This window comes from Nerophis lumbriciformis, linkage group LG27 (genome assembly GCF_033978685.3).
Source record: "Nerophis lumbriciformis linkage group LG27, RoL_Nlum_v2.1, whole genome shotgun sequence".
In the NCBI taxonomy this organism is placed as follows: domain Eukaryota; kingdom Metazoa; phylum Chordata; class Actinopteri; order Syngnathiformes; family Syngnathidae; genus Nerophis; species Nerophis lumbriciformis.
The window spans coordinates 16,385,379-16,397,665 of record NC_084574.2 but is presented as its reverse complement, the minus strand read 5'-3'; the positions used below and the strand labels follow the sequence as shown (position 1 = coordinate 16,397,665).

The 12,287-nt window shown below is 37.7% G+C and overlaps 2 protein-coding genes across 3 annotated transcripts in view; both read right to left on the bottom strand.

Moving 5' to 3' along the window:
- Nucleotides 1-1,104, bottom strand: part of caly (calcyon neuron-specific vesicular protein) — a 29,750-nt gene extending 28,646 nt beyond the window's left edge. The window contains exon 1 of one of the 2 annotated variants that reach the window (XM_072916382.1): nucleotides 1,038-1,104. The gene's annotated coding sequence lies outside the window, so the exon portion shown is untranslated. The remainder of the gene's footprint in view (nucleotides 1-1,037) is intronic. The other variant, XM_072916381.1, reaches the window with a different exon arrangement.
- A 2,590-nt stretch (nucleotides 1,105-3,694) lies between these two features.
- On the bottom strand, nucleotides 3,695-10,611 carry nsmce1 (NSE1 homolog, SMC5-SMC6 complex component). The gene is made up of 7 exons (XM_061922778.2): nucleotides 10,218-10,611; nucleotides 10,026-10,147; nucleotides 6,465-6,542; nucleotides 6,195-6,338; nucleotides 4,148-4,264; nucleotides 3,872-3,998; nucleotides 3,695-3,789 (listed from the first exon to the last, which is right to left on the bottom strand). Exons 1-7 carry the CDS (start codon nucleotides 10,333-10,335, stop codon nucleotides 3,755-3,757), a joined length of 741 nt encoding a protein of 246 aa, XP_061778762.1. The 5' UTR covers nucleotides 10,336-10,611; the 3' UTR covers nucleotides 3,695-3,754.
- Nucleotides 10,612-12,287: the final 1,676 nt, after the last annotated feature.

Genomic DNA, 12,287 nt, shown 5'->3' with positions numbered 1-12,287 from the left:
GTCGCATTTTTTGGGGAAATTTATTTGATAAAACTCAACACCAAGAATAGACATTTGAAAGGCAATTTAAAATAAAATAAAAAATAGTGAACAACAGGCTGAATAAGTGTACGTTATATGAGGCATAAATAACCAACTGAGAACGTGCCTGGTATGTTAACGTAACATATTATGGTAAGAGTCATTCAAATAACTATAACATATAGAACATGCTATACGTTTGCCAAACAATCTGTCACTCCTAATCGCTAAATCCCATGAAATCTTATACGTCTAGTCTCTTACGTGAATGAGCTAAATAATATTATTTGATATTTTACGGTAATGTGTTAATAATTTCACACATAAGTCGCTCCTGGGTATAAGTCGCACCCCCGGCCAAACTATGAAAAAAAACTGCGACTTATAGTCAGAAAAATACGGTATGTTTTAATTAGGGGTGCTCATCCAAATCGTCATTCCTATTCATTTAATCTTAAATCTTTTTTTTTTTTAATATAATTTTTTTTCGTGTAAATTTTTTTTTAAGAATCAAGTTTTAGAAAGACACTTATATGTCATTGCCATGCTTACTCGCTGCGCTCGTACGTCATACGTCAGCAACCAAAAGTAGGTTTTGTAACCGTTAACCTGAAAAAAGTTTTATTATAATTACTTTACCAAATAAAACATTGCGAAAAACGGTTTCAATCAATAATTGTGTTAAATCGGATATTGGATCGACTTGTGAGGTGACCAAAGATACCCACCTCTAGTTTTAATTATTGTTAAATTGTATTTTTTGGGTTTTTTACCAAATAAAAGTTAATAAAAAACATTTCCCCCGTGACAAATCATGCATCAAATTAAATTCAAGTTTGAATATAAATCATTTCGCATAAATAAATAAAAAACTGTGAAAAAATTTGGAATAGAGGGGTGAGCTCAAAATAAATATCTGTTTAGGGCCCTCATTTAGCCAGAACTACTTGTCCTTGATGTGTGAACAGACAGGAAACTTTATAACATATTCAACCATTTACATTTTAGTGACATACCACAAAGGGACGAGTCAACGCACTGATCCATGTTAATCTGGCTCTGCTCACTGGGAGATGGTGTGTATAAAGATGTAGGTCTGCAAGAGAAAAAGAGGTTTAAGCAGACAAGTTTGTTTAGGAGTGTGATGGCTTTGAGAGGCACTGCAGTAGATTTAGTTCAACCTTTTCATTGGGAAAAAGAGGCCATGCTGTTTCCCCTCATTGGCCATGCTCAGATATATGAATTCATTAGTCCTTTGGAGGAGCTCTCGTCCAAAAATTTGCACTGACGCCCCCCCTCTGCCAAACCATCAATTGAGGCTACATTTATTATTTTGACCTTTTCTTGGTGTGTGTGTGTGTGTGTGTGTGTGGGGGGGGGGGGAGGGAAGGGGGGGCATCAAGGCGAGTTGTCTAGTGGTTGTCTTTTCCGAGACAGCGGTGCCATGAACACAGTGTGAGAGGCCGACAGTCCTGGTTTGTTGTCAAGGGAAACAACACACACAGACAAAAGTCATTCAAATGACAATTAGGCTGAATAACAAACACTGTGACAAAGGAAATAAGGTATTTTAATTTGTACACTTGTTTTTTCCTGAGAATTATTTATTCATGCTGATTTGCAAACATATTAGTTTTAACTATGTATTTTGTAGTTTGTTTTTTTATCTATTCCCAAATTTAACTGACTGCAATTTACATTAGTAGCATTAATAAGTTATGTGTAGTCAGACCATTTTGTAGGTCAAAAACTGTTTATCTGCTTCTTCATATATAAATAAAATAAAATAAAATATATGAATTTAACACATTCAAGATAATACTCATCATTGTAAAGTATTACAAGAAGATGTAAATACAATACCTGCAATTGAGTGATTGAGCAAAATAGTCCACTACCTACTGTTAATTTAAAACTTGGTGGCTTCTAGAAAGAAAAAATAATTTATGGAAGTTGACCGAACATGTTTTTTGTTTAAAAAAAACTAGTTTTCGTTTATCACAATTTCAATGTACAGTATATTCTATAAAGTGTGGACGATTTCATCCCTCGTTGTATACATTTTATAAATGCATAGTTGGGAATATTATTAGGCAATGGACTAATTTTCTTTTGTTGAAATAAACATATACATTTAGGCAATCATTGCTATCTAATGTTATTAGATACCTAAAATAAATAAGAGGAACAACAAAACAAATGAAAAATACCTGCAGTGTAAAATATTGTAACTTGCTAATACTGTATACAATTTCCATATGCATTGATGATCTTCTGGTGAGTTATTGTTATACTGAATAGAAATGTAAATATATTCAAAGATTAGCTTATGTGTTACATTTATTGTGGCTTTCGGTAAAGCATTAAGAAAATATAATTTACAAAACAAATTGAGAGACTATAAATAATCATAAAGAGATCATACATAACCATTTATGTGTTATTTTACTCTTCAGAACGCTGTCAATAGTGCTAGTTCCATCAACTATTTTACCAACAGCGCCATCATGCGTGCAGTAGGCCACATAGCAGCCACATTCAATACCTGGCAGGCAGATGTAGATATTAATTTAAAATGTTTAGTATTTGCATCTTTGTTACATGACAGCAATATTGTGTCCTGAGCTCCCCAAGAGAGGCTTTCGAGAAAAAACATATTTCCAGTGCTGTTATTTTTATGTAAAACTACTACTGTAATTTTCGGAGTATAAGTCGCACCGGCCGAAAATGTACAATAATGAAGGAAAAAAACATATATAAGTCGCACTGGAGTGTAAGTCGCATTTTTGGGGAAATTTATTTGATAAAACCCAACACCAAGAATAGACATTTGAAAGGCAATTTAAAATAAATAAAGAATAGTGAACAACAGGCTGAATAAGTGTACGTTATATGAGGCATAAATAACCAACTGAGAACGTGCCTGGTATGTTAACGTAACATATTATGGTAAGAGTCATTCAAATAACTATAACATATAGAACATGCTTTACGTTTACCAAACAATCTGTCACTCCTAATCGCTAAATCCCATGAAATCTTATACGTCTAGTCTCTTACGTGAATGAGCTAAATAATATTTGATATTTTACGCTAATGTGTTCCCTCCGGGTACTCCGGCTTCCTCCCACCTCCAAAGACATGCACCTGGGGATAAGTTGATTGGCAACACTAAATTGGCCCTAGTGTGTGGATGTGAGTGTGAATGTTGTCAGTCTATCTATGTTGGCCCTGCGATGAAGTGGCGACTTGTCCAGGGTGTACCCCGCCTTCCGCCCGATTGTAGCTGAGATAGGCTCCAGCGCCCCCCGCGACCCCAAAGAGAATAAGCGGTAGAAAATGGATGGATGGATGGATGGGTGTTAATAATTTCACACATAAGTCGCTACTGAGTATAAGTCGCACCCCTGGCCAAACTATGAAAAAAACTGCGATTTATAGTCCGAAAAATACGGCACATAATGTTGCCACCAAGAGGGAATGCGAATAAAAGGTTGCTGGGTGATATCAACATCTTTTGGGGCACACGCTAGCACATTTCTGAGGTATTTTACTACAAATGTTGCAAGCCACTAAGTTTTTTAAAACTTGAAATTTATTGCTTTCTTAACAATTTTAAAAGGGGTTCGGATATGTTGATGAAGATGTTATTAAAACACAAATTACAAACAAGACATAACCAAATTGTGTATTGTATGTTTAAAAATATAAACTTTTTTTTAACAAAAGTGATTCACAGGTCTTCATTGGCTGGACGTTCCTCAATTTCTGAAATTGATAAAAGAATATGATTATTTTCAATGTAAAAATGGCGTGTGTACTGTTTGTCGGTATATGATAATGCACTCACGGGGGATCTCATGCGGCCAAAAATCCTCACAGGCGGGGCACCGAGGCTCTGTTGCTCCTCTAAAGAATCTGGCCACACATGGGTTGTGTATTTTTATTCCACATATTGGATTCTCACAGATTTGACACTAAAAAAAGAAATCGAGTCAATTGCTCATTAGTAGGTTTGACACAGAAGTATTAAAGACCACAGTCTTCAATGCAACTATGTAACAAAAGGTAATATTCTTGTCATTTTTAAAATAATAGAAGATGCAAAAATATTGGAGAGATTCACCTGGAAGGCGATGTTGCGACAGATGTGACACTGTTTGACCTGATCCTGATACATGGTGCGAATGTATGAGTCCATCTCAATAATACATTTGGTGGACAAGCAGTATTCACCCTGTCTCTAAAGAGAAAAACTACTGTAAGAAAAAAAAACAACAGCAAATAACTTTAAAAGGGTGTGTACACCAGGGATATTCAACAAAATTGTTTTAGGGACGTTTCCAGAAAACCAAGGAACAGAGGACTGGACTTCTCCCTTCACTTTTAGTCTTATTTTGTTCATTCCAGAGCACCAGCGTCCTCTATAGGATAGTATTGATTTTGGTCTCTTTATTTTGTCAAGAGTTACAGGAGCAATCTCTGTTTAAAGGACCTTTTTTTTTTCCTGAGGGAACTCTCCTGAAGGAATCAATAAAGTACTATCTATCCATCTATCTTCTGCAAAAAAAGTTAGCCAAAGATCATGTCTAGGACAGCACTCAACTTTTTTAAGAATCTAACTGCATTAATAATCTGCCGATGGCCAGGGTTGGAAATCAGTTTCTCAGTCACATCTTTGCTGAAAGCTGCATTTTTTTCAACTGTACGTAAGCTTTTTGTTATTTTTGCCTTCAAAAGCATCATATGTAAGTATTTGTTTTAGAAAGTTATTACGATATATAATGAGGTGGCGACTTGTCCAGGGTATACCCCGCCTACCGCCTGAATGCAGCTGAGATAGGCTTCAGCGACCCCCCGCCACCCCGAATGGGACAAGCGGTAAAAAATGGATGGATACTTTGTTATACTGTACTGTGTTGTGCTGATTCCATTTACATTTTTGTAAAAAATAATTTAAATCTATCTTACATTTTTCTGTTCACTTATACACAATATTAACATTGTCACCTTCTCAGCACATTTTTTGCATAAAATATTGTCATTTTATTTGTATTTATATATATTTTACATTTTTCATATTATTACCTCTAGAGATGTCCGATAATATCGGCCTGCCGATATTATTGGCCGATAAATGCATTAAAATGTAATATCGGAAATTATTGGTATCGGGGGTTTTTTTGTTTTTTTTTAATTAAATCAACATAAAAAAACACAAGATACACTTACAATTAGTGCACCAACCCAAAAAACCTCCCTCCCCCATTTACACTCATTCACAGAAAAGGGTTGTTTCTTTCTGTTATTAATATTCTGGTTCCTGCAATGCTTATCAGTATATATCAATACAGTCTGCAAGGGATACAGTCCGTAAGCACACATGATTGTGCGTGCTGCTGGTCCACTAATAGTACTAACCTTTAACAGTTAATTTTACTCATTTTCATTAATTACTAGTTTCTATGTACCGTATTTTTCGGACTATAAGTCACAGTTTTTTTCATAGTTTGGCCGGGCTCCAGTGCGACTTATATATGTTTTTTTCCTTTTTTATTATGCATTTTCGGCAGGTGCGACTTATACTCCGGTGCAACTTATACTCCGAAAAATACGGTAATTGTTTTTATATTGTTTTACTTTCTTTTTTATTCAAGAAAATATTTTTAATTTATTCATCTTATTTTTTATTTCTTTTTTAAAAGTACCTTATCTTCACCATACCTGGTTGTCCAAATTAGGCATAATAATGTGTTAATTCCACAACTGTATATATCGGTTGATATCGGTATCGGTTGATATCGGTAATTAAAGAGTTGGATAATATCGGAATATCGGATATCGGCAAAAAGCCATTATCGGACATCCCTAATTACCTCCCTTCTTTACTGTACTGTGCAATAGTGTGGACAACAAATACATTATTTCACTGTACAAATGAAACATGTTTCTATTGTGCACAAGACAATAAACTCTTTAAGCCTGAAAGCTGATTGTGATTCTGGCATAGGAATGGAACCCAAGGACCAACTGTACAAGAGAACGTGGCTTTACAAAGGTAATAAAGACCGTATTATGAAAGAAGTGAGAAATAGGTTGTCCGTCAAAGAAAAATAAACAAGAAGCAAGAGATGACAGTTATATCAGTTACAAAAATGTGGTGTGATTTTTACCTCCGTGAGCCAACTGTCATGCACGAGTCGATTCAGCAGCTGTTCTGTGTCTTTCTTCTTCGGCTTTTTGCTCAGTGTGAGGGCACAATTCAAAATTTCCGTGGAGGATGCCGTGCCAAAGTCAGCGTCCACAATCAGATCCATCTTAACAGGAACGGTGTTTACATGTAAGAATTTAGGTTTCAGCCCTTGGGTTAGAATGCATGTGCATTTGAGAGATGGGAGCAAATAGAACACAAAATAGTTGGTATACTTAATAATTCAACGCACAATTTTCCTGAAGAGCTCCAACTCATGGTCGGCGTAATCGGATGTCATTCTGGTGACGTCTGTCTCAGTCATGTTAACCTGGACAGGATTTAGATGATCAATTACAGTCTTCTTATAGCATATGTTTAGAACGTGATCTGATTGGCTATGGCAACTGTCTATCACTGTATGTCCCCGTTCGATTACAGTGCACGGACGGCTGCATTGCTGAATCTGAAGACGTCTGGCAGATTTGGTACAGCATGGCAACATAAGCTAGCTGAATTCTGATTGGATAAAACTAAAACAAAAAACAACAGCACTGACAGGAGCATAAATATGAATAATTTTGGATATTTAGGGAAAGTAAATTAGAAAATAATTTGATCTTTAATTATGATCATGATTTCTGGTTATGTGAGGCCAGCAGAGAAGACCTGGCTGGCCTTGACGGCACACCACTGGATTTAATGCATTTCAACGGGAGTCGTTGATTTGCGATACAAGTGTTTTGAGTTACGAGCTCCGTCACAGAACCAATTACAGGCTTAAGTTGAGGTACTACTGTATTTTGTACGGTTATTTGACTACTGATATTTCTGACAGTACATTGAAACATTTTAAGTAATGAAAAAGTACTTTTATACATGTTTGTTGTGACATTAATTAATGCACAGTAATCATGATTTAAAGTTCAAAAGTTAAAGTACCCATGATTGTCACACACACACTAGGTGTGGCAAAATTATTCTCTGCATTTGACCAATCACGCTTGATCACACCCTGGGAGGTGAGGGAAGCAGTGAGCAGCAGCGGTGGCCGCGCCCGGGAATCATTTTTGGTGATTTAACCCCCAATTCCAACCCTTGATGCTGAGTGCCAAGCAGGGAGGTAATAGGTCCCATTTTTATAGTCTTTGGTATGACTCGGCCGATGATCGTTAAACCGTGATTACTACTCAAGATTGTAATCGTATGATAATCGTTGCATTCCTACGTTTAGCAGCTGACAATACGCTGTCCATACACTTAGGTAAAACGGAATCCATCCTATTTGGGTCCCAAATCAACCTTAAGAAAGTCAATGACTTCACTATAAAACTGGGTGACATTGTTATCACCAGGAAAGATGAGGTCACCTACCTAGATTCCATTCTAGAGGCTAATCTTCCCTGTGATAAAATGACAACCAAAGTAATCAAAAAGGTCAACCAACGAACAAGATTTCTCGACAGAATCTCCTCTCTGGTCAACAAAAGCACCATGAAGATTCTAACGGGAACTCTCATTCATCCCTTTTTGGATTACGCATGCACCTCCTGGTACCCTAGCACCTCCAAAACCCTCAAATCTAGACTCCAAACATCCCAGAACAAGCTAGTCAGGTTACTTCTAGACCTCCACCCCAGGTCACACCTCACTCCTACCCAATTCTCCAAAGTGGGCTGGCTCAGGGTGGAGGACAGAGTAAAACAACTTGCACTGAGCCTTGTCTATAAAATTCGCTACACCTCCCTGATACCGAAGTACATGTCAAACTACTTCCTTAACATAAATGACCATAACCACAACACCAGGGGGAGTTCCACAAACCAGGTCAAACCCAGATTCCGATCTAACAAAGGTCTTAACTCATTCTCCTTCTATGCCACATCAATATGGAATGCACTCCCAACAGGTGTAAAAGAAAGTGCATCTCTATCCTCCTTCAAAACCGCACTAAAAGAACACCTCCAGGCAACTACAACCCTAAACTAACACCCTCCCCCCACCAGATCCCACCTCCCCGGATTGTAATTAATCAAATGTAAATAATCAAATGTATATACTTGTTCTAGAGCTGGGCAATATATCGATATGCGCAATATATTGCAGGTTTGTCTCTGTGCGATATAGAAAATGACTATATCGTGATATTCGAGTATGCGTTCCCACGCAGTTGCTTTTAGCTGCGGACATTACACTACAGGCTCTTCTCACTCTTTCCTGTCTCTCCTTCTCACAGACAGCAAGCACAGCTTCTACACACGTCACATACTGTCACGTCATACGCCACATTCGTATACACCCTCGCGCGGCAGAGAGGTAGCAGCATAGCTAACGTTAGCTGTGATGCTAGCGGTAATACGAGCGAAAGAAGGTGCGAATCTGGTAACAAATGTAGACATAATTAATTCCCCCAAAAAACAGCAGGCGGTGGTTTGGCTTCAAGTGGGAATATGTCGAACAGACAACCGTAACTTGTCAAGTGTGGGACGAAAGCGTTGCTATAAAAAGTAGCATTACTGCTAATATGTAGCATCATTTAAGTCACCTGCTAGAGAATGAACAGTGCTTACTCCGCATGTCAACATCTCTGTTCGGTGCCAAACGCCCACACCATCAAAATGCTGAGGCAAACATTTCCAGATCAACACCATATGAAAAAAATAGTGATTTTTTAAAGTTGTGATTTCTTTCTCTGCATGAAAGTTTAAAAGTAGCATATATTAATGCAGTATGAAGAAGAATGTTTTAATGTAGACACATAGAATCATCATACTGCTGTGATTGTATGCATCAAGTGTTCATTCAAGGCTAAGGCAAAATATCGAGATATATATCGTGTATCGCGATATGGCCTTTAAATAGACCCCCTTTTTCGACCAGTTGATCTGCCGTTTCTTTTCCTTTCTTCTCTGCTCCCCCTATCCCTTGTGGAGGGGGAGACACACAGGTCCGGTGCCCATGGATGAAGTGCTGGCTGTCCAGAGTCGGGACCCGGGGTGGATCGCTCGCCTGTGTATCGGTTGGGAACATCTCTGCGCTGCTGACCCGTCTCCGCTCGGGATGGTTTCCTGCTGACCCCACTATGGACTGGACTCTTACTATTATGTTGGATCCACTATGGACTGTACTCTCATAATATTATGTCAGACCCACTCGACATCCATTGCATTCGGTCTCCCCTAGGGGGGGGGGTTACCCACATATGCGGTCCTCTCCAAAGTTTCTCATAGTCATTCACATCGACGTCCTACTGGGGTGAGTTTTTTCTTGCCCTTATGTGGGCTCTGTACCGAGGGTGTCGTTGTGGCTTGTGCAGCCCTTTGAGACACTTGTGATTTAGGGCTATATAAATAAACATTGATTGATTGATTGAAAATATCTCGATATTTAAAAAAAGGCCATATCGCCCAGTCCTAACTTGTTCTTATGCTTTCTGAGCTCACTATGTTCACTGCTTGCTGTACATATCCTATGAAGTAAGACCTACACTGTTTCAATATCCATTTCTCAGATGATATCATTGTTGATGACTGAAGTATGATGATAGCAACCCAACCTAACCCCGCCGCCCCAACCCCCGGATTGTAAATAATTAATTGTATATACTCTGATGATTAACTTGTGTGATGACTGTATTATGATGATAGTATATATTCGTACCATGAATTGATTAACATGGACCCCGACTTAAACAAGTTGAAAAACTTATTCGGCTGTTACCATTTAGTGGTCTATTGTACATAGTATGTACTGTACTGTGCAATCTACTAATAAAAGTCCCAATCAATCAATCAAAAAAATTGTAACAGCTCACCAAGGCGTAGTGCTGCACGCCGCTTTCCTCGCACATGCCTTTTCGAATCTGCATGAACATCGGCTGCAGATGAGAGTTGATGGTGTCTAAATAGTCATCGAGTTGGTCGGCGGCATAACGTGCTGCAATGTAAACAAATCAGACAGTAGTCGTTAGTGTCGACAGTCGGTAGTCTTTTGTGCAATGACTTACTAGCGTGTACTCTACAACAATGGCGATGGAGTTTCTTTGCAGTTTGCTCGTCAATAATAGCACTGCGCATCAGGGACTGCAGGAACCTTCTATGGCTGTCGTCCATCTGCGATGCCATAAATCCGGTATGGTTAATATTGTTACTTGTCAAAACTGGAAAATAAGCTCGGTATGCTTGTTGGTATTACAGACGATATCACACAGTTAACAGTAGCAACATTCGACACATGGAGGCAACGCACTCCCGAAGACGAGTCGTTGCAAATAGTTTTCCTTAAAATGTACAACTTTAAATTTATTTGTAAATAGTCCACAACTTGGATGAAATATTACACGCGTAAAACACTAGTTTCCGCCTTGTTCTTCTTCTGGTTTCTGCGCCGGGTAGACTTTCATTTGAGTGACCCATTGTGCGCCACCTGCTGCTCGGAGGTGAGATATGCAATTTAGTTTGCTGACTCGTTGGGACAAATACTCTAGTGCAGGGGTCGGCAACCCAAAATGTTGAAAGAGCCATATTGGACCAAAAATTTTAAAAAAAATCTGTGTGGAGCCGCAAAAAAATAAAAGCCATATTACATACAGATAGTGTGTCATGAGATATAAATTTAATTAAGAGGACTTAAAGGAAACTAAATGACCTCAAATATAGCTACAAATGAGGCATTATGATGCAATATGTACATATAGCTAGCCTAAATAGCATGTTAGCATCGATTAGCTTACAGTCATGCAGTGACCAAATATGTCTGATTAGCACTCCAACAAGTCAATAACATCAACAAAACTCACCTTTCATGCACAACCTTAAAAGTTTGGTGGACAAAATGAGACAGAAAAAGAAATGGCATAAATCACGTCTTAGAAAGTTATACATGTAAACAAACTACGGTGAGTTCAAGGACCGCCAAAATTAGTAGGACAAAATGGCGCTCGCCAAATACTCAAATCAGTGAAGCATGTTTAATATAAACAGTGTGCTTTATAACAATTAGGGAGGTTTGTGTCATGTTTGTCCTCCTACAGAAACCATATTAAAACAAAAAATATATTTTTCTCCCCTCATCTTTTTCCATTTTTCATACATTTTTGAAAAAGCTCAAGAGAGCCACTAGGGCGGCGCTAAAGAGCCGCTTGCGGCTCTAGAGCCGCGGGTTGCCGACCCCTGCTCTAAGGGAAGAGGAAAGTGGGGATATAATTGGCTAAGTTTTATATTTATATTAACATGTGCTCAATGTTTCCTTACCATTATTGCTATGTTGTCTATTACCATTGTTGGTATGTTCATTATTCCTACATTGTTGATACAAATTATTGTCACAGTGTAATAATTATTGTTACCTGTGGTAATGCCACTATGATACAACATCTGTATTATAATCCTTGAACAAAGTAAGAGTGAAACTCATGTGAATAATCACTGAATGGAGAACTGGGGGTGGGATTAAATCAAGTATCTTCTTCCCACTCCCTTTCAGGCAATACTGGACAATTATGCATTACATACTATACATTACATTTTGCACTATATTAATTTATATTATGTGTTGTCAACTTTGTACTTTTTTATGGCATTGCCTGAAATAAATAAATAAACGAATGAAAAAAAATGAATACTCATAAATGTAAGTTTCTCAATACCTGACCTGTTTTTTTGTGCCTTTAAAAAAGAATTAGAACTCTACTTTAAAACACTCTCTACCTCTAACAACCAAAAAGCTGTGAAGACTATGATGCTGTGTTCCAAATAGTACTTTGATTCCTTCAGGACAATTTGTATTTAAATTATTTACGGAACTTGTGTGAGCCTATGGCTTTACATTTTGTTACATATATATATTTTGCATTCTATTTTAGTTACTTCATTGAATTTACAGCCCCCTGGCGCTGTTTTGTACTGTTATTGTACTGTTTCTGTGCTTGTTTTGATTATTTTAGTTTTTTGATTGTATACAAATGTTGCATATTATAAAGGTTTATAAAAATGTGTGAGCCTATGGCTTTACATTTTGTTACATATATATATTTTGCATTCTATTTTAGTTACTTCATTGAATTTACAGCCCCCTG

Coding starts and splice junctions, on each gene's coding strand:
- nsmce1 (XM_061922778.2), bottom strand. CDS start 10,335: ATGGCATCGCAGATGGACGACAGCCATAGAAGGTTCCTGCAGTCCCTG. Junction 3,999..4,147: donor GTCGCAACATCGCCTTCCAG/GTGAATCTCTCC, acceptor TTCTTTTTTTAG/TGTCAAATCTGTGAGAATCC. Junction 3,790..3,871: donor TTGGCCGCATGAGATCCCCC/GTGAGTGCATTA, acceptor TATCAATTTCAG/AAATTGAGGAACGTCCAGCC.